This window comes from Balaenoptera ricei, chromosome 11, assembly GCF_028023285.1.
Source record: "Balaenoptera ricei isolate mBalRic1 chromosome 11, mBalRic1.hap2, whole genome shotgun sequence".
Lineage (NCBI taxonomy): Eukaryota > Metazoa > Chordata > Mammalia > Artiodactyla > Balaenopteridae > Balaenoptera > Balaenoptera ricei.
In genome coordinates, this window is record NC_082649.1 from 59,836,814 (window position 1) to 59,860,449 (window position 23,636).

At 40.9% G+C, this 23,636-nt stretch overlaps 1 protein-coding gene across 3 annotated transcripts in view; it reads left to right on the plus strand.

The window, feature by feature from the left end:
* Positions 1-23,636, plus strand: part of ANO10 (anoctamin 10) — a 243,810-nt gene that overhangs the window by 163,638 nt on the left and 56,536 nt on the right. For all 3 annotated transcript variants that reach the window (XM_059939267.1, XM_059939266.1, XM_059939265.1), the window contains exon 12: positions 21,173-21,289. In XM_059939267.1, coding sequence (XP_059795250.1) covers positions 21,173-21,289 — 117 coding nt within the window. The remainder of the gene's footprint in view (positions 1-21,172; positions 21,290-23,636) is intronic.

Sequence of the window (23,636 nt, forward strand, 5' to 3'; positions counted from 1 at the left end):
TCTTCTCAAGTGTACATGGAGCATTCTCTTGGATAGATCATATATCAGGCCACAAAACAACTCTTAATAAATTTAGGAAGTTTGAAATCATATGAGGCATCATTTCTGACCACAATGGTATGAAACTAGGAATCAATTACAAAAAGAAAACTGGAAAAATCACAAATATATGGAGATTAAACAACATGCTACTGTACAACCAGTGGGTCAACAGAGAAATCAAAGGAGAAATCAAATAACACATTGAGACAACTGAAAGTGGAAATGCAACAAACCCAAATTTATGGGGTACATCAACAGCAGTTTTAAGAGGGAATTTCATAGTAATACAGGCCGACCTCAAGAAACAAGAAAAATCTCAAATAAACAATTTAACCTTACACCTAAAGGAACTAGGAAGAGAAGAACAATTGAAGCCCGATATTAGTAGAAGGAAGGAAATAACAAAGATCAGAGGAGAAATAAATGAAATGGAGACTAAAAGACATTAGAAAAGATTAGTGAAACTTAAGAGCTGGTTTTTTGATCTTAGCTGAACTCATGAAGGGAAAAAGAGTGCTCAAATAAATAAAATCAGAAATGAAAGAGAGGACTGATACCATAGAAATACAAAGGATCATAAGAGACTGCTATGAACAATTATATGCCAACAAATCAGACAACCTTGAAGAGGTGGGTAAATTCCTAGAAACATACAACCTTCCAAGACTGAATCATGAGGAAATAGGAAATCTGAAGAGACCAATTACTAGTAAGGATATTGAATCAGTAATCAAATACCTCCCAACAAACAAAAGTCCAGGACCAGACAGCTTCACTGGTGAATTCTACCAAGTATTCAAAGAAGAATTAATACCAATCCTCAAACTCTTCCAAAAAATTGAAGAGGAGGGAATGCTCCAAACTCATTTTACAAGACCAGCTTTACCCTGATACCGAAACTAGACAAGGACACCACAAGAAAAGAAAATTACAGGCCATTTTCCCCAGTGAACATAGCTGCAGAAATCCTTGTAGCAAACCAAATTCAACAATACATTAAAAAGATCATGCACCATGCTGAAGTGGGATTTATTTCAGGATACAGGGTTGGTTCAAATCAGTCAACACATTAACAAAACGAAGGATAAAAACCATCTGATCATCTCAATGGATGCAGAAAAAGCATTGGACAAAATTCAGCATCCATTTGTGATAGAAACTCTCAACAAAGTAGATATAGAGGGAATGTGCCTCAACATAATAAAGGTCATATATGACAAGCCTGCAGCCAACATCATATTGAATGGTGGAAAGCTGAAAGCTTTTCCTCTAAGATCAAGAACAAGTCAAGGAAATCCACTGTCACCACTTTTATTCAATTTAGTATTGACAATCCTAGCTAGAACAATTAGGCAAGAAAAAGAAATAAAAGGCATCCAAATTGGAAAGGAGGAAGTAAAACTGTCACTATTTGCAGATGACATGACTTTATATATAGAAAACCTTAAAGACTCCAGCAAAAAACCATTAGAACTGATCAACAAATTCAGTTGCAAAATACAAAATCAATATACAAAAATCTGTTGCATTTCTACACTCTAATAATGAACTATGAGAAAGAGAAATTAAGAAAACAATCCCATGTACAGTCACATCAAGAAAAATAAAATGCCTAGGAGTAAATTTAACCAAAGAGGTGAAAGACCTGTACACTGAAAACTATAAGACATTGATGAAAGAAATTGAAGAAGATACACATAAATGGAAAGATATTCCATGCTTCTGGATTGGAAGAATTAATATTGTTAAAATGTCCATACTGATACAGACCAGGGTTCTTGGCCTTCCCCAATCAATAGAAATTGACTAGAGGCCAGACAAGAAATGCTGGCAAGGCTTTACTGGGGCTCCTGCAAGCGCAGGAGGGAGCGAAAACAAGTAACAGGTTCCCTTGCTCACTCCCTGAGGGGGGGTGAGCTGGTTTCTTACATGGGGTGAGGGTGGGGCTGTGTTCAGGGGTCGGGCCAGAGGGGTGGCTTAGGTGTTTTGCCCACCCTTTGGTGGTGTTGTGTACAAGGGGTGTGCGCAGTGCCCTGCTTTTGTTCCTGACACCCTGTTTTTGCTCAGTGCTCTTCAGAAGTGGCAGTTGGGTTTTTTGGTCTTTTTGTCCATAATTTGCCCCAACTGCACATGTATGCAGTTGTTTTTAGTCCCTTATAATTTCTTTATTTTGTTGCTCGAGAAGATGTTTGTCCAGGTGCAAGCACTGCAGCACTGCAACAAAGGGTCCCAGGTCCCAGCCTGTCTCAGTACTACCCAAAGCAATTTACAGATTCAGTGCAACCCCTGTCAAAATACCAATGACATTTACACAGAAATAGAACAAAATCTTAAAATTCGTATGGAACCACAAAAGACCCTGTAATGGAAAACCCTCAGTCTTCCACTTTATGTATAGGGAAAAAGCCAGCTCTTCTTGTGTGTCTCCTTTACCTTCACAGAAAACACTTCACTTCAGACCCTTTTGGACACCAAATATGTGGAGGTTTTTCCACTCACCAAGCAATTCTCTGCGGCACCAGCTGCATGTCCTGCAATTTAACTCAGTTATGACACTGTCTACCCAGAGGTAGTATCAGATCCCATAGGTTAAGGCTCAGTCACACAGGATGTCCCACCATACACACTTCAGACACCAGTCACAAGCCCAGGTTGGACTTCAGACGCCAGTCTCGAGTCCAGCTTGTTACCTGTGCCTCTGACTTACTTGCTATAAATCAGAGGTGCCCATGACCCCCTCTACAGGTTTGATTAATTTGCTAGAGTGGCTCACAGAACTCAGGAAAGGTTTACTTACATTTACTGGTTTCTTATGAAAGGCTATAGTAAAGGATATAGATGACCATCCAGGTGGAAAAGATGCATAGGGCAAGGTATGTGGGAAGGGGTGTGGCACTTCCATGCCCTCCCTGGGTACCCACTCTCACAGCATCTCCATGTGTTCACCAACCTGGAAGCTGTCCAAACACTTTACTTTTAGGAAGGCTTTATCACGTCAGCATAATAGATCATAAACTCCATTTTTAGCCCTTCTCTCTTCTCAAGAGCATGGGAGGTGGGGCTGAAAATTCCAATCTTACAAGATTAGCTTGGCCTTTCTGGTGACCAGCCCTCATCCAGGAGCCCACCCAGAGTTACCTCAATAGAGGAAAAGACACTCCTATCACCTAGGAAACTACAAGGGCTTTAGGAGCTCTGTGTCAAGAACAGAGGTCAAAGACCAGTATTTGAAAAAGAGATGTTCCTAGTGTTCTTATCACTTAGGAAATTATAAGGGTTTTAGTAGCTCTGTGCCAGGAACCAGGGACAGAGACCAAATATATATTTTCTGTTATCTCACAGACTCTAAATAGCCAAAGCGATCTTGAGAAAGAAGAGCAAAGCTGGAGGCATTACAGTCCCTGCTTATAAACTATATTACAAATTACTGTAGTAATCAAATAATATGGTATTGGCATAAAAACAGACACATCAGTGGAACAGAACAGATAGCCTAGAAGTAAACCCATTCACATGTGGTTAATTAACTTACGACAAAGAGGCAAGGATATTCAGTGGAGAAAAGGTAGTCTCTTCAATAAATGGTTTTGGAAAAGCTAGACAGCCACATTCAAAAGAATAAAACCAGACTATCTTATACCATACACAAAAGTTAACTCAAAATGGATTAAAGACTTGAATCTAGGACCTGAAACTGTAAAAGAGAGTGACATCCTCCTAGAAGAAACCACAGGCGGTGAGCTTCTTGACATCAGTCTTGGTAATGATTATTTGGATTCGACACCAAAAGCAATGGCAACAAAAGCAAAAATTAACAAATTGGACTACTTCAAACTAAAAAGTTTCTGCACGGCAAAGGAAACCATCAGCAAAATGAAAGGGCAACTTACTGAATAGGAGAAAATATTTGCAAATCATGTATCTGGTAAGAGGTTAATATCCAAAATATAAAGACCTCATACAACTCAATAGCAAAAAACAATCCAGTTAAAAAACGGGCAGAAGATCTAAATAGACATTTTTCCAGAGAAGACATACAGATGGCCAACAGGCACATTAAAGGTTCTCAACATCACTAATCATCAGAAAAATGCAAATCAAAATCACAGTGAGATATCACCTCACACTGGTCAGAATGGCCATCATCAAAAAGTCTACAAATAATAAATGCTGGAGAGGGCATGGAGAAAAGGGAACCCTCCTACACTGTTGGTGGGAATGTAAATTGGTGCAGCTACAATGGAAAATAATATGGAGTTTCCTCAAAAACTTTTAAATAGAACTATCATGTGATCCAGCAATTCCACTTCTGTGTACTTATCCAAAGAAAACGAAAACACTAATTCGAAAAGACACATGCATTCCTGTGTTCATTGTAGCATTATTTACAATTGCCAAGATATGGAAACAACCTGTGTCCATCGACAGGTGAATGGATAAAGAAGATGTGGTGTACACACACACACACACACACACAAATGGAATACTCTTAGCCATAAAAAAGAATGGAATCTTGCCATTTGTGACAACATGGATGGACCTTGACAGCGTTACGCTAAGTGAAATAAGTCAGAGAAATAGAAATACCATATGATTTCACTTATATGTGGAATCTAACAAAACCAAGCTCATAGATACAGAGAACAGATTGGTAGTTGCCAGAGAGGCAGGTTAAAGGGGGTCAAAAGGCACAAACTTCCAGGTATAAAATAAGTAAGTCATGGGGATGTGATTGAGGTACAGCATGGTGACAACAGTTAATAATACTGTACTGCATAAGAGGGTAAATCTTGAAAGTTCTCAGCATAAGAAAAATACTTCATTACTGTGTAGGGTGACAATGGTAACTAGACTTTGGTGATCATTTTGCAGTGTATACAAATATCGAATCATTTGTTGTACACCTGAAACTAATATGTCAATTATACCTCAGTAAAAGAATTAGCATTCCATATATGTTGACTACTCCTCACATATTGGGTGTGACAGCGCTGTGTCACGCGAGGAAAGTGAGGCTCCCATGGCTCACTGACGTGCACAGCATCCTGCAGGAGGTGTCTGCACGTAGGTCTGCCTGACCTCCAAGCGTGTGCTTTCCCATGGCCACTGTGTGTGTTCACAGAGCACCACCAGGAGGGTCACGTGGAGAGAAAAGCATCGTGCAAAATGAAGAATCTAGAACTTGCCTCTCAGCCCCGACATGTAGTCCCTGAAGGTCAGTTTCTTGCCCTTGAAGTGATTGACTTTAATTAAGACTCTCTCAGATTGTTTCAGCTCTAAAATCTCTGCATAGCAGATACGGCAACAGGCACCACTGTCCACCAGGGAGTCCTTAACGTGGAAGCTGTAGCCTCTGTGTCCTCCTGTACATACCCAAGTGAGCTTCATAAGGACTGGAGCATGGTAGGAATAAAGGAAGACGACGTTCTGGGGGACATGGAAGAGGCATGAACCTTCCAGGGACCCCGGCAGAGAGGGGGTAGAAGCAGCAGCCCCTGGAGGGGACACATTTCAGAGGAGGCCAAGTCCAGACAGGGCGTTGGCAAATTCAGGCTGGTTCAAAGCAAAACGAGATGGGATAGAATTTATGCCCAGTAGTGTCAAAGAAATGCCTATCTTTACTTCACAGTTGGGACTCAAGGAAGTGTGATTAAATACAACTTGTTATTAACTTATTTAGTTCTGTACTGAACAAATTGTTCCCATGGCCACAGCATCTACATTAGAAGGGGGAAAAAAACTATAAAGAAAACAAAAGACTTGGAGGGAAGCAGGCAAAGTCTGAATGAAGAACCATCTCAGGGGTCACAGGCTCATGTCACATATGTACTGTAGCCATGAACACGTCCTGCCACCACCAGGGTGAAGGGGAAGAACTCTCCTCCCCTCTTGTACCTGTGGCTTGAGATTCCCTTTGCCATTGGGCCTTGAAGACTTTTTTTTTTTTCAATTTCGGAGATTCTTCCAGTGTCCACTGTACCTATATATGTCTGAATATAAACAATGTTTGGGGAGGCCAGGGAGGAAGGGACAGCTCAGTTGGCCCCAGACTGCACTCGTTTCCTGCAAGACTTCACCATCTGGTCTCGTGAGCCTGCCCTCCTTGCCTGGTGGGGTCAGGTAAAGAGGCAGGGCTCCTGGATCAGCTGTGTCACTGACCAGCCAAGCATTAGGCAGGTGACCCCAGGAGGCTGATTTTGTGTCCTTGCACTGCGGGAGAGCCACCAGCCTTATTATGATCCCTGGCATGCACCATGGCTGGCCTCTGTGGCTTATGATTTCGAGGTTACAAATGTGTGTTTCTCCAGCGTGATTTAAATTCTCACTTGATGGTCCACTTAATGTAAATGCAGTAAGTATACAGTGAAATGAAACCGCAATCTCAGGGTATCGCTTTGCTTCACAGGCCTCAGAGAACATTTCCAGGCACACAGTTATTACGTGTAGCTTGATTTTTTGCTTGTCAAGTGATCAAAATAATTGTTGGAAAAAACAAACTCCAAATAAAACATAACCCTCCTACAGGTTGCACTTCCTTTCACAATCATCAAATCTATTCTAGAAACGGCTTGAAATGTGCCTCCGATCGGGAGGAGAACAAGCTTTACAAGCTTTATGGTAGGTAGTGATGCCTGCTGCCATATCGGGAATGCACAGATTTTAGAGATGAGAGAAGCTGAAAGAGGCTTTAAATTAAAGTTAATCACTTCAAGGACAGCAAGCTTTAAGGCTGGATAAGATGTGTTCTTTGGTGACACAGAGGTTGCCAAAGCCTTGAAAGCTAGCTTTCTCATCCCAGTGACAAATGGCAATCTCATCACTCAGTGTCCTTCACCAGTGAGGAGCCTCTTCTGTTAGCAAATGCCTACAACGGAGATTATATATTTTTTTAAAATAAATTTATTTATTTATTTTTGGCTGCGTTGGGTCTTCGTTGCTGTGCACGGGCTTTTCTCTAGTTGCAGCGAGTGGGGGCTACACTTCGTTGTGGTGCGCGGTCTTGTCATTGCTGTGGCTCCTCTTGTTGCGGAGCACGGGCTCTAGGTGCGTGGCTTCAGTAGTTGTGGCACGCAGGCTCAGTAGTTGTGGCTCGCGGGCTCTAGAGCGCAGGCTCAGTAGTTGTGGTGCATGGGCTTAGTTGCTCCGTGGCACATGGGATCTTCCTGGACCAGGGCTCGAACCTGTGTCCCCTGCATTGGCAGGCAGATTCTTAACCACTGTGCCGCCAGAGAAGTCCTGGAGATTATATTTTTAAAGGGCAGAGCTGATGAGGCATTCAGCTTAATTTATTTGTAAACCTTAAAATTACTTCCTTGTATTCTTTTAGTTTAATTGACATTTTTTTCAAACCAGTGTTTCATTATGTGGTGAGATAGAAGAAGAGGAGGTAAAACATTTTTCATGTTTTTATAGTAATCAGTTACTCTTAGCTCTCTGTTTTAATTGGCTCTCCTAACATTTTCCTATTGCTTTTTCACCCTGTACGCTTCCTTTAGATTCAACTTTCCATTAACCTTTTAAGCCCAACTCCTTATTCACTTGACTGATGTTGGGAAATAGCCATGTGGGTGGAGCAGAGGCCCAGGCTGTCTGTGACGACGGCGTCTCCCCGTCCTGCCGTGTGTGTGCATCCTCAGGAGCACAGGGTGCTGGTGTCACAGGTGCTGCGTCTCTCGGGGTCTGGCAGTGACTCGTCAGGGTTAGGGCCTGAAGATGCTGCGAGAAGCCTTCTTTGAAACTCCAGAGAAGGTTCCTATTCATTTGTGTTATTGAGACAAAGGCAAATTTTGTGAGGCTTTCTCATCTTTGGACAAATATTCATATGAATTAATGGATTAAATAACTAGAGTTTTCAGTCTTTCTACGCACTCTATACCAAAGGACAGCAAACTCTGGCCAAAGGACCAAAGCCTCTTGCTGCTTCTTAATAACGTGATGTTGGCACACAGTCACACCCATTTCTTTATGTATCCACTGTGGCTGCTTTTCACGCTGCAAGGAACGGCAGGGTTGAATAGTTGTGACAGAGACATACGGCAAGAAAACCTAAAATACTGACTTTGTGGGCCTCTAAGAAGTTTGCTGACCCTGCACCAGACCAAGAGAATCTATCATTTTGTTTTCTTTAGAGAAGTAATGGATACATATGGGGATGGAGGGCAGTATCACAAAGTCCAAATAGTATAATAAAGTAAAAACAGAAGTCTCCCCCGCACCATTTTTTAAAATTGAAATATAGTTGATTTACAAAGTAGTGTTAGTTTCAGGTGTACAGCAAAGTAATTAGGTGCTCTGTGTGTGTGTGTGTGTGTGTGTGTGTGTGTGTATACACACACACGCACATATATATTCTTTTTCAGTTTCTTTTCCATTATAGTTTATTACAAGATATTAAATATAATTTCCTGTGCTATACAGTAGGTCCTTGTTGTTTATCTATTTTATATATAGCAGTTTGTTTCTGCTAATCCCAAACTTCTAATTTATCCCTTCCCCCCACTTCCCCCTTTGGTAACCACAAGTTTGTTTTCTATGTCTGTGAGTCTGTTTCTGTTTTATAAATAAGTTCATTTGTATCAATTTTTTTTAGATTCCACATATAAGTGATGTCATATGATATTTGTCTTTGTCTGACTTACTTCACTTAGTATGATCATCTCCAGGTCCATCTGTGTTGCTGCAAATGGCATTATAGCTTTAAAAAATTCACTTAAAACATGTGTCTCTTGATTTGTCAACTTTAGGTAATATTGTGTCCTCTCGTTGAAGATGAGGCTATTAACATAGTTAATCTTCCTTTGGCTTACACTGCCCTCTCCTCTCCCCATTTTTGCTGGCTCTTTTATTACGTTTACACTGCAAATTATAATTGGCCATGATTTGTCTCCCAGTTGATGATAAAAACAGAAGAAGGAACATTTATAATATTATGAATATTAGATACTGTTTAACCATTAGCATTATTGAACCTGAAGAGAAGGAAATATAATCCTAGGATTAACACTTTGCTTCTTAAAAGAGAACCTTGTAAGCATTCAAATCCAAAGGGTCATCTTTTGTTTTCTTTTAGCCTCTTATAAGTCATGGTCTGCTGCTTCTGTTTCTTATTTTCCCTGTCATTGTCTTAGATTCCATTTTCATTTTCCTGGAGTAACTCCTCGAGTAATTTTCTTTTTCATATAGCACATGTGGGCCATAAACTTTGAGTTCTTATGTGCTCTCCAAATGTCTGCTTTTGTCCTCGAGGGTTAGCTCTGTTTGTTCATCTTGGTCATGGCATTTGTGGTCCTCAGCCTTGTGACACTGTCTGGTGGTAGGGATGGTGAGACAAAGAGCTGCTGTGGCTTCCCTCTGCCAGCGTGGGTGTGCAGATCTGTTCCTCGGAAGGGCTCCCTGCGGTAGGAGATTCTATCAATACATGAGGAGAGTCCCTGGGAGGTTCAGAAGCTGGGAACAGACTGGCCACCCAGGGATTTGACTGACCTCACTCTGAGTCTGAAGAACTTGAGTGTCTGCCATCCTGGGCAGCAGTACCCCTCCTTGTTTGGCTTTTTCTTTTTGGTGGGGGGGATTGTTGGGATTTTTGACCTGTGAGTCTTTTAATTGTGGAAAAAGCACATAACATACAATTTACCATCTTAACCATTTTTAAGTGTACGGTACAGTAGTGTTAACAATATGCACATTGTTGTTCAACAGATCTCTAGAGCTTTCTTATCTTGCAAAACTGAAACTCTACCTTTTTTTTTTTACCATCTTTATTGGAGTATAATTGCTTTACAATGGTGTGTTAGTTTCTGCTTTATAACAAAGTGAATCAGTTATACATATACACATGTTCCCATATCTCTAACCCTCTTGCGTCTCCCTCCCTCTCACCCTCCCTATCCCACCCCTCTAGGTGGTCACAAAGCACCGAGCTGATCTCCCTGTGCTATGCGACTGCTTCCCACTAGCTATCTATTTTACATTTGGTAGTGTATATATGTCCATGCCACTCTCTCACCCTGTCACATCTTACCCCTCCCCCTCCCCATATCTTCAAGTCCATTCTCTAGTAAGTCTGTGTCTTTATTCCCGTCTTGCCACTAGGTTCTTCATGACCTTTTTTTTTTTTTCCTTAGATTCCATATATATGTGTTAGCATACTGTATTTGTTTTTCTCTTTCTGACTTACTTCACTCTGTATGACAGACTCTAACTCCATCCACCTCACTACAAATACCTCCATTTCATTTTACCTTCTTTTTAAATGGCTGAATAATATTCCCCCATATGTATATACCACATTTTCTTTATCCATTCATCCACTCATGGACTAGGTTGCTTCTCCTTCTTTGCTATTGTGATTAGTGCTGCAGTGAACATGGGTATGCAAATATCTCTTCAACATCCTATTTTCTTTTCTTTCTTTCTTCTTTTTTAGAATATATACCCAGAAGTGGGATTGCTGTATCATATTGTAATTCTATTTTTAGCTTCCATACTGTTTTCCGTAGCAGCTGCCTAATTACTTTGGCTAGGATTTCCAGTGAGAGAGGTCATCCTTGCCTGTTCATGATCTTAGAGGAAAAGCTTTGAGCTTTTCACCATTGAGTGTGTTGTTAGCTATGGGCTTTATTATGTTGAGGTACTTTCCTTATTTTCTTCTTGTTGATTGTATTTATCATGAAAGGAAGTTGAATTTTGTCAAATGCTTTTTCTTCGATTGAAATGATCATGTTTTTTTCTTCATTCTGTTAATGTGTTATATTACATTGATTCCTTTTCATATGTTGTACCATCCTTGCATTCCAGAAATAAAAATTACTTGGCTATGGTGTATAATCCTTTCAGTGTGCTGCTGAATTCACTTTGCTAGCATTTTGTTGAGGATTTTGGCATCAATATTCATCAGGGATATTGGTCTGTAGTTTTCTTTTCTTGTAGAAAGTTTGTCTGGTTTGGGTATTAAAGTAATGCTGACTTCAGAGAATGAAATGAATTTGGAAGTGCTCCCTTATCTTCAATTTTTTGTGGGGAGAGTTTGAGAAGGATTGGTGTTAATTTCTCTTTATATATTTGGTAGAATTCTCAAGTGAGGACATCTGGTTCTGGGCTTTCTGCTGGGAGATTTTTTATTACTGATTAATCTTCTTACTAGTTCTGTATCTTCAGACTTTTTATTTGTTCATGATTCAGTCTTTGTAGGTTGTATGTTTTTATGAGTTTATCCATTTTTTTTCTAGGTTATCCGATTTGTTGGCATATAATTGTTCATAGTAGTCTCTTAAAATCCTTATTATTTCTGGCATCAGTTATAATGTCGACCCTTTCATTTCTGATTTTTATTATTTGAGCCTTTTTTTTCTTTGTTAGTCAAGCTAAGAGTTTGTTGATTTGTTGGTCTTCAAAAAAACCAACTCAGTTTCATTGATTTTTTTCTATTGCTTTTTGTTTTCTAATTCATTTATTTCTGCTCTAATCTTTTTTTATCAATTTATTTATTTTATTTATTTATTTTTGGCTGCATTGGGCCTTTATTGCTGCATGCAGGCTTTCTCTAGTTGCGGTGAGCGGGGGCTGCTCTTCGTTGTGGTGTGCCGGCTTCTCATTGCAGTGGCTTCTCTTGTTGCAGGGCACAGGCTCTAGGCACATAGGCTTCAGTAGTTGTGGCACGCGGCTCAGAAATTGTGGCTTGTGGACTCTGGAGTGTGGGCTCAGTAGTTGTGGCACACAGGCTTAGTTGCTCTGCAGCATGTGGGATCTTCCCAGACCAGGGATGTCCCCTGCATTGACAGGTGGATTCTTAACCACTGCACCACCAGGGAAGTCCCTGTACTCTTTATTATTTCCTTCCTTCTGATAACTTTGGGTTTAGTTTGTTCTTCTTTTTCTAGTTCCTTGAGATATAAAGTGGGTTGCTGATTTGAAATATTTCTTCTTTTTTAATGAAGGCGTTTAAGACAATAACTTTCCCTCTTAGTTCTGCTTTTGCTGAAACCCATAAGTGTCGGTATATTGTGTTTTCATTTTCATTTATGTCAAAATATTTTCTAATTTCCCTTTTGATTTCTTCTTTGGCCCATTGGTTGTTGAAGAGTTTGTTGTTTAATTTTCACTTATTTAATTTTTCAGTTTTCGTTTTGCTGTTGATTTCTAGTCTCATTCCATTGTTGTCTAAAAAGATAATTGATATGATTGCAATGTTCTTAAATTTGTTAAGATGTGTTTTGTAGCCTAATAGGCGATCTATCCTAGAGAATATTTCATGTGTGCTTTAGAAGAATGTGTATTCTGCTCTTGTTGAATGGAGAATTCTGTCCATGTCTGTTAGGTACAGTTGATCTGTAGTGTTCTTCAAGTCCTGTATTTCCTTATTGATCTTCTGTCTGGATGCTCTATCTGTTATTGAGAGTGGGGTACTTAAATCTCCTACTATTATTGCATTATTGTCTACTTTTTCCTTCAATCCTGCCAATTTTTGCTTCATATATGTGGGTACTCCAGTGTTAACAATATATAATTATTGGTGGTGAATTGACCCTTTATCATTGTATAATGCTCTTCTTGCCTCTTATCTCAGTCTTTTAAAGTCTATTTTGTCTGATACAAGATCGCCACTTCTGCTTTCTTTCTTTTTATTTTTTATTTTTTGGTTACCATTTGCATGTAATATCTTCTTCTGTCCTTTCACTTTTATCTTACATCTAAGATATCTTACATCTTACATCTTTAGATGTTCTTACATCTAAAGTGAGTCTCTTATAGATAGCATTTAGTTGGATCTTGTTTTTTTAATCCACTCAGCCTCTTATGTCTTTTGATCAGGGAATATAATCTATTTACATTTAAAGTAATTACTGATAGTAACAAAATTATTGTTGCAATTTTATTCGTTTTTTCTGTATGTCTTATAGTTATTTTGTCCTTCGCCTCTCTTGATGTACTCCTTTGTGTTTTGTTGATTTTTTTTCGTAGTGACTTGTTTTTGATTTCTTTCTCATTTTTCTTTTATGTATTTTCTATAGGTATTTCTTTGTGGTTACCATGGAGAATACATAAAACATCTTATAGTATAGTAATCTATTTTAAAATAATAGAAACTTCAGTCACATACAAAATGTCTACTCTTTTATATCTCCCCTCCAATTTGTTATTGATGTCACAAATTACACAATTTTATATAGTTATTTTTATGAATTTCTCCTTTAAATTCTACACCAGAATGAAAAGTGATATACATACCACCATTACTGTATACAGTGTTTGTCTATTTATTTACCTTCACCAGAAAGCTTTATATTTTTATATGCTTTTGTGTTATTGTCCAGCATTCTTTCCTTTCAGCTTAATGGACTCCCTTTAGTATTTCTTGTAAGGCACATGTGGTGGTGATGAATTCCCTTAGCTTTTGTTTGTCTGGAAAGGTCTTTATTTCTCTTTCATTTTTGAAGGACAGTTTTGCTGGATATAGTATTCTTGGTTGGCAGGTTTTTTCTTTTAGCCCTTTGAATGTATCATCTTACTCCCTTCTGGCCTATATTTTTTTCTGCTAAGAACTCCTCTGATAATCTTATGGTAGCTCCCTTGTACATGATGTGACACAAGTCTTGCTACTTTCAAGATTCTCTCTTTGTCCTTTGATGGTTTGATTACAGTGTACCTCAGCATGGGGTTCTTTGGGTTCATCTGAGTTGGAGTCTTTTGAGTTTCTTGAATTTGGATGTCCATTTCATTCCTCACATTTGGGAAGTTTTTGACTATTATTTCTTCAAATAAGCTCTCTCCCTCTTTCTCTCTCTTCTCTTTCTGAGATTCCCACAATGCATATATTGGTAATACTTGCTGATGTCGTTAAGTATCTTGAGCTTTCTTCATCTTTCTTGATTCGTTTTTCTTTTTGCTCTTCTGACTCAGTAATTTCAGGTGACCTGTCTTAGAGTTCATGGATTCTTTCTTTTGCTTGAACAAGCTTGATGTTGAACCCATATAGTGAACTTCTCAATTCAGTTATTGCATTCTTCAGTTCCAGAATTTGTTTAGTTCTTTTTTTTAAATTTTTTTTATAGTTTCTATCTTTTTGTTGGTATTTTCATTTTGTTCACACATCATTTTTCTGATTTCGGTTACTTGTCTGCGTTCTCTTATAATTCATTGAGCTTCTTTAAGATGATTGTTTTGCATTCTTTGTCATGTACTTCATAGATTTCTGTTTCTTTAGGGTCTTTTTTTGAGATTTATTATTTTTCTTTATTGTGTCATATTTCTGTTTGTTTGTGTTCCTTGTTATTTTTTTGCTGAGATTTGGGCATTTGAAAAAACAGCTATCTCTCCCAGTCTTCACAAACTAGCTTCATACAGGCAAAGACCTCCATCAGTCAGCCCAGCTAGAGATTCTGGGAATGTCTCAAACATTCTGGAGATGTATCTTTTCTGGGCTTGTGCATGTATTTTCCCAATTAGGGAAGTCTGCTGGTTTCTTTTTTAGGCGTTTGTAATCTCTTCCTCCCTCTGGTCTCTGTCTTCAGTACTGCAGGTTCTCTGGTATTTCAGCAATCTCTGCTTTGTTTTTATTGGCCCCCCAGGCATCCAAAGTATGCAGGATCCTCTCCAGTGCCCTGAGTCTAATGAGACAGAAACCAGTTCCTAGGGAAGTCCCTTGAAAAGATGGAACGTACATTGAATGTACGTTACACTTCTCTATCCACAAGTTGGGTGTTTTCTCCCAATTGTGCTGAGCTGTGCCAGCTTGGAGGAAAGGTTATCATAGGTGAAATCCAACAGCTTTTCTTACTCACTTACTCATTCTAAAGCAGCTGTTTTTAGCTTTGTGCTTCCCTAGAGTACTGTAGCTTCTTAGCTGTTTTCTGAAGTTCTCACAAAGGCTTTTTGGACTGTATGTTGTTCTTAAGTCAGTGTCTCTGAGGGGGAACAAGGTTTGGGACTTCCTATCCTGTCATACAGCTGACATCACTCTGGCCTCCAAGTCTTTTAATAAGAGTCTGGTATGACCTTAGGCTCAGCTTCTCTCTTGGGCCTGGCAACCCCACACAAGGAGCTCTCCCAAAAGATCACATGCTTTCTTTAAAGGGCAGGTTTTTGGCTTTAGTGCAAGAGTAGAACTTGCAGTCAGTCTGTTATAAGGTGGCATGAGAAAGGGCTTCCTGTGGCCCCAGCTCTTCTGAAGGTGGTTCTTCAATGCATTCACTTTGGTGCTGACTCCCTGCCCCAATCCTTTTCTTTTGTGGGTTGAATCTGACATTGGCCTTCTTCTGAGGCTCCTTTGGGAGGACCTGCCTTTGTCTCAGGAGACTTGAGCAGCACTTTCCACTCCATAAGTTCTATATTCAGAAGTTCTGGCAAATTCTTTTATTTTCCAGTCTTGTTCTTTTTAGACTATATTTCTGTCATTTCAGGGGACCCTGGGGAGGTAGAAGAAGTACATGAGCATGCTTGATCTACCATCTTAAAATGAAAATCCCTGATTTTTTTTTTTTCCTTAAGAGCCTAATTCCATAATTTTTTTCAATCTCAGCTTCATTGATCATTTCTTACTAATTGGTACTTCACACTTAGTTTGTCTGATAATCAGCAGAGGATGCTTTTTTGAAGGACTCTTCTTTTATTCAGTGAGCTCTGAATGGAAAGAGGTAATGTGGCAGACCTACCACTGTAGAAATCAAATTAACTTTTCAGAATTCCAAGAATTCAGCTCTAATTTGCATTTTCTGTTTCAGAAGAGACAGGGTTGGGGACACACTGCTACAAACACAGCTGCTACTGTTGATCATATCATGAATTTTCTAGTTTTTTAAAATAAAATGGTTCCTCTCACTCTCTGTGCACCTGGCGTGAGACTCCCAAGAGTCTGACAGCCCTGCAGTGACCACAGGTGAGCGACACAGTGATGGTGGAGTGGGCAGTACTTTACCGCTGGCACAGAAAACGTGTAGCTTCTGAGTGCCAATTTTCTCTGGTCCCATTCTTTTTCCCTTTCCCAACCAAGGCACCCTATAATCATTACCTGAACTATATTGTCATGGGTAGCCAACTTCTTTGTATTTATTAGTTTAAAAATTCTGCCCATCTCCCCACCCCACCCGTCACTGTTTCTCTTCTCCTTTACTTTGTTTAGGATAAATTTTGTGAGTTTCATTTTAAAGGAAGATTGTTGGTGAAGAATCACAATCATGGCCCATAAAATGTCTTCTCTTTTCGTAAAGAGGCTATGAAAAGCCAACCCAGCTATTCATTTTGAGTGTGTTTTTCTTCAAATCTGAGCAGATTTGTATTTTATCTTAGACTTTCTTTTATTTATGAAAACAAGTAAAAATAGCTAAAATTCTTTTCACAATTTTTTTCCTCTGTTCAGTTAGCATAAAGTAGTTCCCAGCCTTGAAACAGATTTTCTGTATGAAAAATATAAACGAGATTTTAAAAATTAATCTTTTGAAGCACAGTGCTATAAATGTTATTTAGGTTTCTAGGCTAGACTACAAAAGCTTACTTAATCCATCATGATGCTCAACTTGAATTCTGGATCCTGGGTACAAGAACCCACTAAGAAGAAAGAGGGGGGTAATGTATCCTTTCCTGATCATTCAGACAATACAATGTCGGTTCCTCTCTGCTTCTCTTTACCTCTCTTCCTTGAAGCTGATACCCTGTGTTGCAGCAGCTGTGATGCCTTCGCCACCCCACTCCCAAGGTCTCAAGGTTATTGGGGTGGGGGAGTACAGAGAGAGAGTGTTTGCTAACGCCAGCTAATTAATTAACAGGTATCTGTGAATGGTGATGCTTCCTAACCCTCCCAGAATATTTTCCCTTTTTAAAGATGCTGTGTGTTATGCCACATAAACCTAAAATTGGTGAAACTTCTGAGAGTGTAGCAAAGTGGGGGGAAAAAATCAGTGTGACAGAAGGTTTTGATAGGTAAGGTGGGAGAAGGCCACCACTGAAGCCGTCTGGCCCTGCATCATTGTGCTCAGTGCATTTGCAGAGTGTGTGATTGCTTTTGCCAGCTTCTTGGACTCCCGATTAAAAGCCAGACTCTCTGAGCTGCAGGTTGTCTGGTCTGGGTCTGTTTACTGGGCATGTGGGCAGTGGTGACCAGGTGGGTTAGAAGCCTGGCAGGGCACGTGTAGTTCATTTTTTAAATGAGTGGAATCCCTGCGTTCTTTTTCACATAAGTGTTTTTTACCCTGTACAAAAGTAATGCATGTCTGTTAAAGACTAAAGATAAAGAGGTTGCCCAAAGTGCCACCATCCAAACAAAATTTCATTGTGAAGATGTTGATATTTCTTCCAATCTAGTTAATAAAGTCGGCATTTTTATTTTATTCTCTGAGACACTTTTTTTTTTTTTCTGCTGAAGATTATGATTATCTGTTTTGAGGAAAGGATATTTAATGATGATCTGTGATTAGCTCTGCAAAAGAAAAGTGAGAACGCGAGGTGTAATTCTCACCTGTCCTTCCTCATTTTAAGTATTGAATTGCATACTCTAAGCAATAAATGTGTTTTAAAATTCTTAAGTCTCAAATTAGTGCCTTTAAATGCTTCTGTCCCTCGTGGTCAGCTCTCTCTCCTCGAGAGGGACCACATCAGACGCCCTGTTTATGGCTAAGCCCCTGCCTGGCACGGCAGCCTGGCTCTGTGCCTTGGAACTTCTTCCAGGAGCTTCACCTTTGGCCATTCTCTTGGTTCCATCCCCAAAGCATCTCAACGTGTTTAGGACTTATACCTTTAAAGAACAAACACCTGGCCAGCACAGGTCTCTGTCCAGGTGCCGCCTCGCCCCTCACCCCTCCTTTGCAGGAAGACTCTCTGAACCCTGTGGTCGGCACCTCCCTCCTCCAGCCTTGCCTGCCAGTCTCTTCCCAGCCCACTGAGTCCTGCTTCTGCGACCACTCAGCCGAAGCCACTCCCACCAGGGTCACCAGAGGCCTCCTGGTGGATAAACCTATATGTTCCTCCTCAGGCTTCATGTACTTGACCCTCCGACACCCTCCTTGACTGGCTTCTTTCTCTCCCCTTGGCTTCTGAAACTCCAGAACCTCCTAGATTTCTGCCGATTGACGCCTGCTGCTTATCAGGCTTCTTGCTGGCCCCTCCCCTTCGCTCAACACGCATGTTTTGGCTCCCCCACTTCCATCCTCTGCCATCGTCTTGCCATCTCATCTTTCCTCTCTCTCACCACACAGCCTTGCAAATCTCGCCCACTCCCATGGCTTTATCTGCCACTTACACACATACAGCAGTGACCCAAATCTCTGCCTCCTTGACTCGTCTACCATACTACGTGCTGGACGTGTCCACTTAGACACTCCATAGACATCTGAAAATCCACAGCCCGCGCAGACCCCTTCTCCCCTCTGGCCTGCCCCCCTTCCTGTGCTTATCAGTTCAGTGCGTGAGTCACGGCGGTCTGGCGAGTCTGCTGCTAACAAGCCCTCCGGTCACTCCTGGAGCTTCGGCCCCACGGCTCTAACGCACACCCAGGTCACCCTGCTCACTGGCCTGCACTTCCACACTCGCCCACGCCCCTTGCCACAGACAGAGAAGTCTGATTGAGTCATTCCTGTGTTCATGCCTTCAGCGCCCCCTCACTCTGCTGCCTGTGTCCCCGGGCTCCTGGTTGCCTCTGCAGCCCCTCTCTTTTCAGCCCGCACCCCTTTGTCCGTTTGCCCTCTCTGTGGAAGCCCTTCGGCCCCCTCTCCTTGCCTGGCTAACTCCTTCTCATCCATCATGTCTCTGTTCAAACTTACTTCTTCAGGAAGCCCTCTCTGACCTGCTGGTCCAAGTGCTCGTGGTCTCACGTGTGTACCCTGCCAGTACCACTCCTGCGTGGCGTTGTGATGGCCTGTCCTTACTCATCTCCCCACCTAGACTGTGCGCCAGGACATCAGCCCTTTCGCTGCAGTGGCCAGCGCAGCAGTCATGAATGGAGCGATGGACACAGGGCTACTGCCCTGCTGGCTTCTGGTGGTGTGGGAACCAGTGAAGAGTGCCGGCTGTGCGGCTTGCGGGGCTCTTCAAGGAGCGTGACCCTGGGGTTGTTACGTGGGACGTGAAAAGCTTGAAATAAGCAGGTCTACTAGGAACTTTTTTGCAAATGTAGTTCCAAAGAAAATGATTTCTCTACATATGGGCTTTTAAAAGCATTTATTATAGAATATTTTGGGGGAAGTAAACCATAGAGAACCACTCATAAAAGCTTGTTGCTGCATAAGTGTTTTAACCATGTTAAAATGACTTCCTGTTTTAACTAATATTGTCTAATAAATACCAACTTTTTTTCAATTCAAGAGAGCTTTATGAACATTTCATATGGAAACCGAGGTCTGTGGCAGCCTTGCCCAGTCACCCAGTAGCCAGTCCTGGTTCCCAAAGAAGAGTTGACACATCTTACAGTTTCCCTGTAAGAGAAGTCCTTGACAGGGTCTTCTTTCTCAATAATTCCTCCTGAGACTCCAGAGAAGAGAAAACGGGGACAGATTTGCTAGGAGAGATGGGATAGGGCCAGTGACAGGGTCATGGTGGGGCTCTGGCAACTTGAGGACACACAGTTTCTGAAACATACAGATTTCTTTCCATTCACTAATTTGTTTATTTCTTGTCTAACAATTCTACTGAAGAGGTTAAGTCTTATATAAAGTTATATCTCAGTGCTCCAGTGGAATGAAGTAATGACACAGTATAGCTCTTTCTAAATTATTCATTTGTTCTTTGTTGATTATCTCCAGGTTCCTGTTAATTCACTTCACTTAGTTCAGAATTATAACACATGATGTCATCTGTTTTATCTTCTTGTTTTCACACTATAGACACCTAATCAGTATCTTCCAGTGCCTTCTTTGGTCCTGGTAGTCACATTTCAGTGAAGACTGCCCATACCTGGTCCACTCCAGGTCTCCTGCTAATACCAGGCAGTGCCTGACCTGCCCTGGGGTTCTGCCGGTTTTCAAGTTTTTGTATTGAATTATTGCTTGTTCTGGCACGATGTTGATTTCCTTCATTATTTCATGCTTCTCCCAGGAGATATCCACATGTTATTTATCCTTCATCCCCCTTTTGAAAATATCACAGTAAGGAATTCACTTATTTTTTTTCAGCTATCTTCCTTTTCTGTCAATAATTCAATGCGACATTTCTTACAGGCTGTTCCATCTCCTTCACTGATCTTCTTAATGCCTTTTAATTATTTCTTACCTTTAAAATTTATTATCCAGCCTGTAATATTTAGTAATTCATGCTGTCATCAAAGAGGCAACGTTAAGGATCATTCAGCTTTCTGTGGGTCTTGATCCTGGGTCACAAGATGAAGGCAGAATTAGAGAAACATCGAGTCGAGGCTGTGCATCTGAGGAGCTGGCTTACCAGGGGAAGCAGTCCTGTTGGCTTATTTCTGCAGAGAAAGAAGCATAATTATAAACCTCATATTATTACGTTAGAAAACCTCTGTATGGTGTTGGTGTAGAAGGGAAATAAAATAGCCAGGTTCTAAGTTACCCATGTTATAAAGGATACGTTTTACAGAATATAAAGGATACACTCTACATTTCTGTATACATTTCTGCCTCATGATATGTGGAGTCCGCAGCATAAGGTAGCACATTACAGCCGATCAACTCATCAATATTTATTGATTGTCATTTCATGAAAGAAACTGCACCAGACACTACTGGGGCTGCAGAGGATACAAGGCACCAAAAGGCACATGCACGTTCCACGTAACTCAGCCTGAAGTACAGCACAGGCAGGATGTTGTTACACAAAGAGCAACGTTTGGCTCTGCACACATTGCACACTAAATACATTGGGGATTAAGACGTGTAAAAAAAAGCATTTGGTGGGAGACTTCTCAGAATAAACTTTATTTTTCACTGAGAGCAGCATATGGTATCATTTTAAGGGAATAACTGGTTTTAAAGGAATAAAGCAAAGTAAGTCAATAATTATTGAATGAGCCACAGTGGGATGCATTAAATATAACTCATGGACCTGGTTGATCTGTGATACATCACAGGCCAGTAATTAGAAGTGACCCAAGATTAACGAGAAGGATCACAGTGTTGAGGTGCTAATTTGTCTCCTCGCCCACATGGTCTAATGTGTCCCTGCAACGTGTGCTCTTTCTTGTTTTCAGCACGCACTCCTGGCTTTGAAGTTCATCCTTGCATTTGCCATACCTGATAAGCCACGGCATATCCAGATGAAACTGGCCAGATTGGAATTTGAATCTTTGGAGGCACTCAAGCAGCAGGTAAGGGCAACTGTACTGAAAATAAAAATGTATTTCTTTAGCAAATGCCAGGAAACATAAGTCAGAGAGCTCACTCTCAGCTTTTACTTCAGCCTTGAAGTTACCAGTTTAAATAAGTATAGAAGATTCCAGTTTTTAATTTTTATTTATTTATTTAATTTTTGGCTGCGTTGGGTCTTCGTTGCTGCGCGCAGGCTTTCTCTAATTGTGGCGAGCGGGGCCTACTCTTCGTTGTGGTGCACGGGCTTCTCATTGCGGTGGCTTCTCTTGTTGTGGAGCACGGGTTCTAGGCGCGCATGCTTCAGTAGTTGTGGCACATGGGCTCAGTAGTTGTGGCTCATGGGCTCTAGAGCGCAGGCTCAGTAGTTGTGGCTCACAGGCTTAGTTGCTCTGCAGCATGTGGGATCTTCCCAGACTAGGGCTTGGACCTGTGTCCCCTGCATTGGCAGGCAGATTCTTAACCACTGTGCCACCAGGGAAGTCCCTCAGTTTTGTTTTGTTTTTTTTAATTTTTATTTCATATTGGAGTATAGTTGATTTACAATGTTGTTTGTTTCAGGTGTACAGCAACCTGATTCAGTTACACATATCCATATATCCATTCTTTTTCAGATTCTTTTCCCATTTAGGTTATTACAGAATATTGAGCAGAGTTCTCTGTGCTATACAGTAGGTCCTTGTTGGTTATGTATTTTAAATATAGTAGTATGTATATGTCAATCCCAAAACTCCCAATTTATCCCTACCCCCCTTCCCCTTTGGTAACCATAAATTTGTTTTCTAAGTCTGTGAGTCTGTTTCTGTTTTGTAAATAAGTTCATTTGTATCATTTTTTTTTTTAGATTCTGCATATAAGTGAAATCATATATTTGTCTTTCTCTGACTTACTTGACTTAGTATGATAATCTCCAGGTCCATGCATGTTGCTGCAAATGGCATTATTTAATTCTTTTAATTGCTGAGTGATATTCCATTGTATATATGGACCACATCTTCTTTATCCATTCGTCTTTCAATGGACATTTTGGTTGTTTCCATGTTTTGGCTATTGTAAATAGTGCTGCTATGAACACAGGGGTGCGTGTATCTTTTTTAATTAATTAATTAATTAATTAATTTTTGGCTGCATTGGGTCTTTGTTGCTGTGCACGGGCTTCCTCTAGTTGCGGCGAGCGGGTGCTACTCTTCGTTGTGGTGCACAGGCTTCTCATTGCAGTGACTTCTCTTGTTTCGGAGCACGGGCTCTAGGCACGCGGGCTCAGTAGTTGTGGCTCGCGGGCTCTAGAGCACAGGCTCAGTAGTGTGGCACACAGGCTTAGTTGCTCTGCAGCATGTGGGATCTTCCTGGACCAGGGCTTGAACCTGTGTCCCCTGCATTGGCAGGCAGATTCTTAACCACTGCGCCACCAGGGAAGCCCCTGTTTATAGGCTTTTTGCTGATGGCCATTCTGACCGGTATGAGGTGATACCTCGTTGTAGTTTTGATTTGCATTTCTCTAATAATTAGCGATGTTGAGCATCTTTTCATGTGTCTCTTGGCCATCTGTGTGTCTTCTTTGGAGAAATGTCTATTTAGGTCTTTTGCCCATTTTTTGATTGGGTTGTTTGTCTTTTTAGAGACAATTCCAGTTTAGGATGGCATAACAAAACCAAATTCCTAATAATATGAGCAACAAATAGGTTTAAAGAACTAAACTAAGCAAAACAAAAATGTTCAAGCAATGTTAAATGAAGACTAGAGCTGGCATTCAGCAAAAGAACCAGACAGAGACTTCCAAGAATCTCCCTGGGGCAGCTCCAGAGTTTCCAAGTCTACCTTCTACAGAAACATTAGGGGAGGAGAGGTGAGGAATTGGAATCCTGAATAATATCTCACAGAGCACGAGAGAGAACGGGAAAGTGTGGGCAGAAGCAGCAAAAAATGCCGTGGAGGTAGAATCCTCTTCCTGATGATTTCCACATTCTACCAAAGGATCCCCCCACCACCCCTGCCCCAAAAAGAAAGAGAGAATTTAAAAAGCCATGCTGGAGTTCACCATTTTGGTGATTTTCTACCTGTAACAGAATGAGAGTCGGGAGACAAAAGATCCCTAGATGCGTAGAGCTGGTCATCTGCAGTGATACATAGGAATTTAACGAATGAGAAGATCAATAAGGCAGAGTCATCTGAGGGGACAAGCTCTGGGTCCAGGACCTCTCTGACCCACGCAGTCCTGTATGCTTCCAAACCACCTTTTACAGGAATATTTCCTTTTATATTTGGGGAATTGGGAGAAAAAATACCTTGAGGAGGACCCACCCAAGCCAACCTTCTGACAGAAGCCAGGGCTCCAAGGGTGGTGCTCCA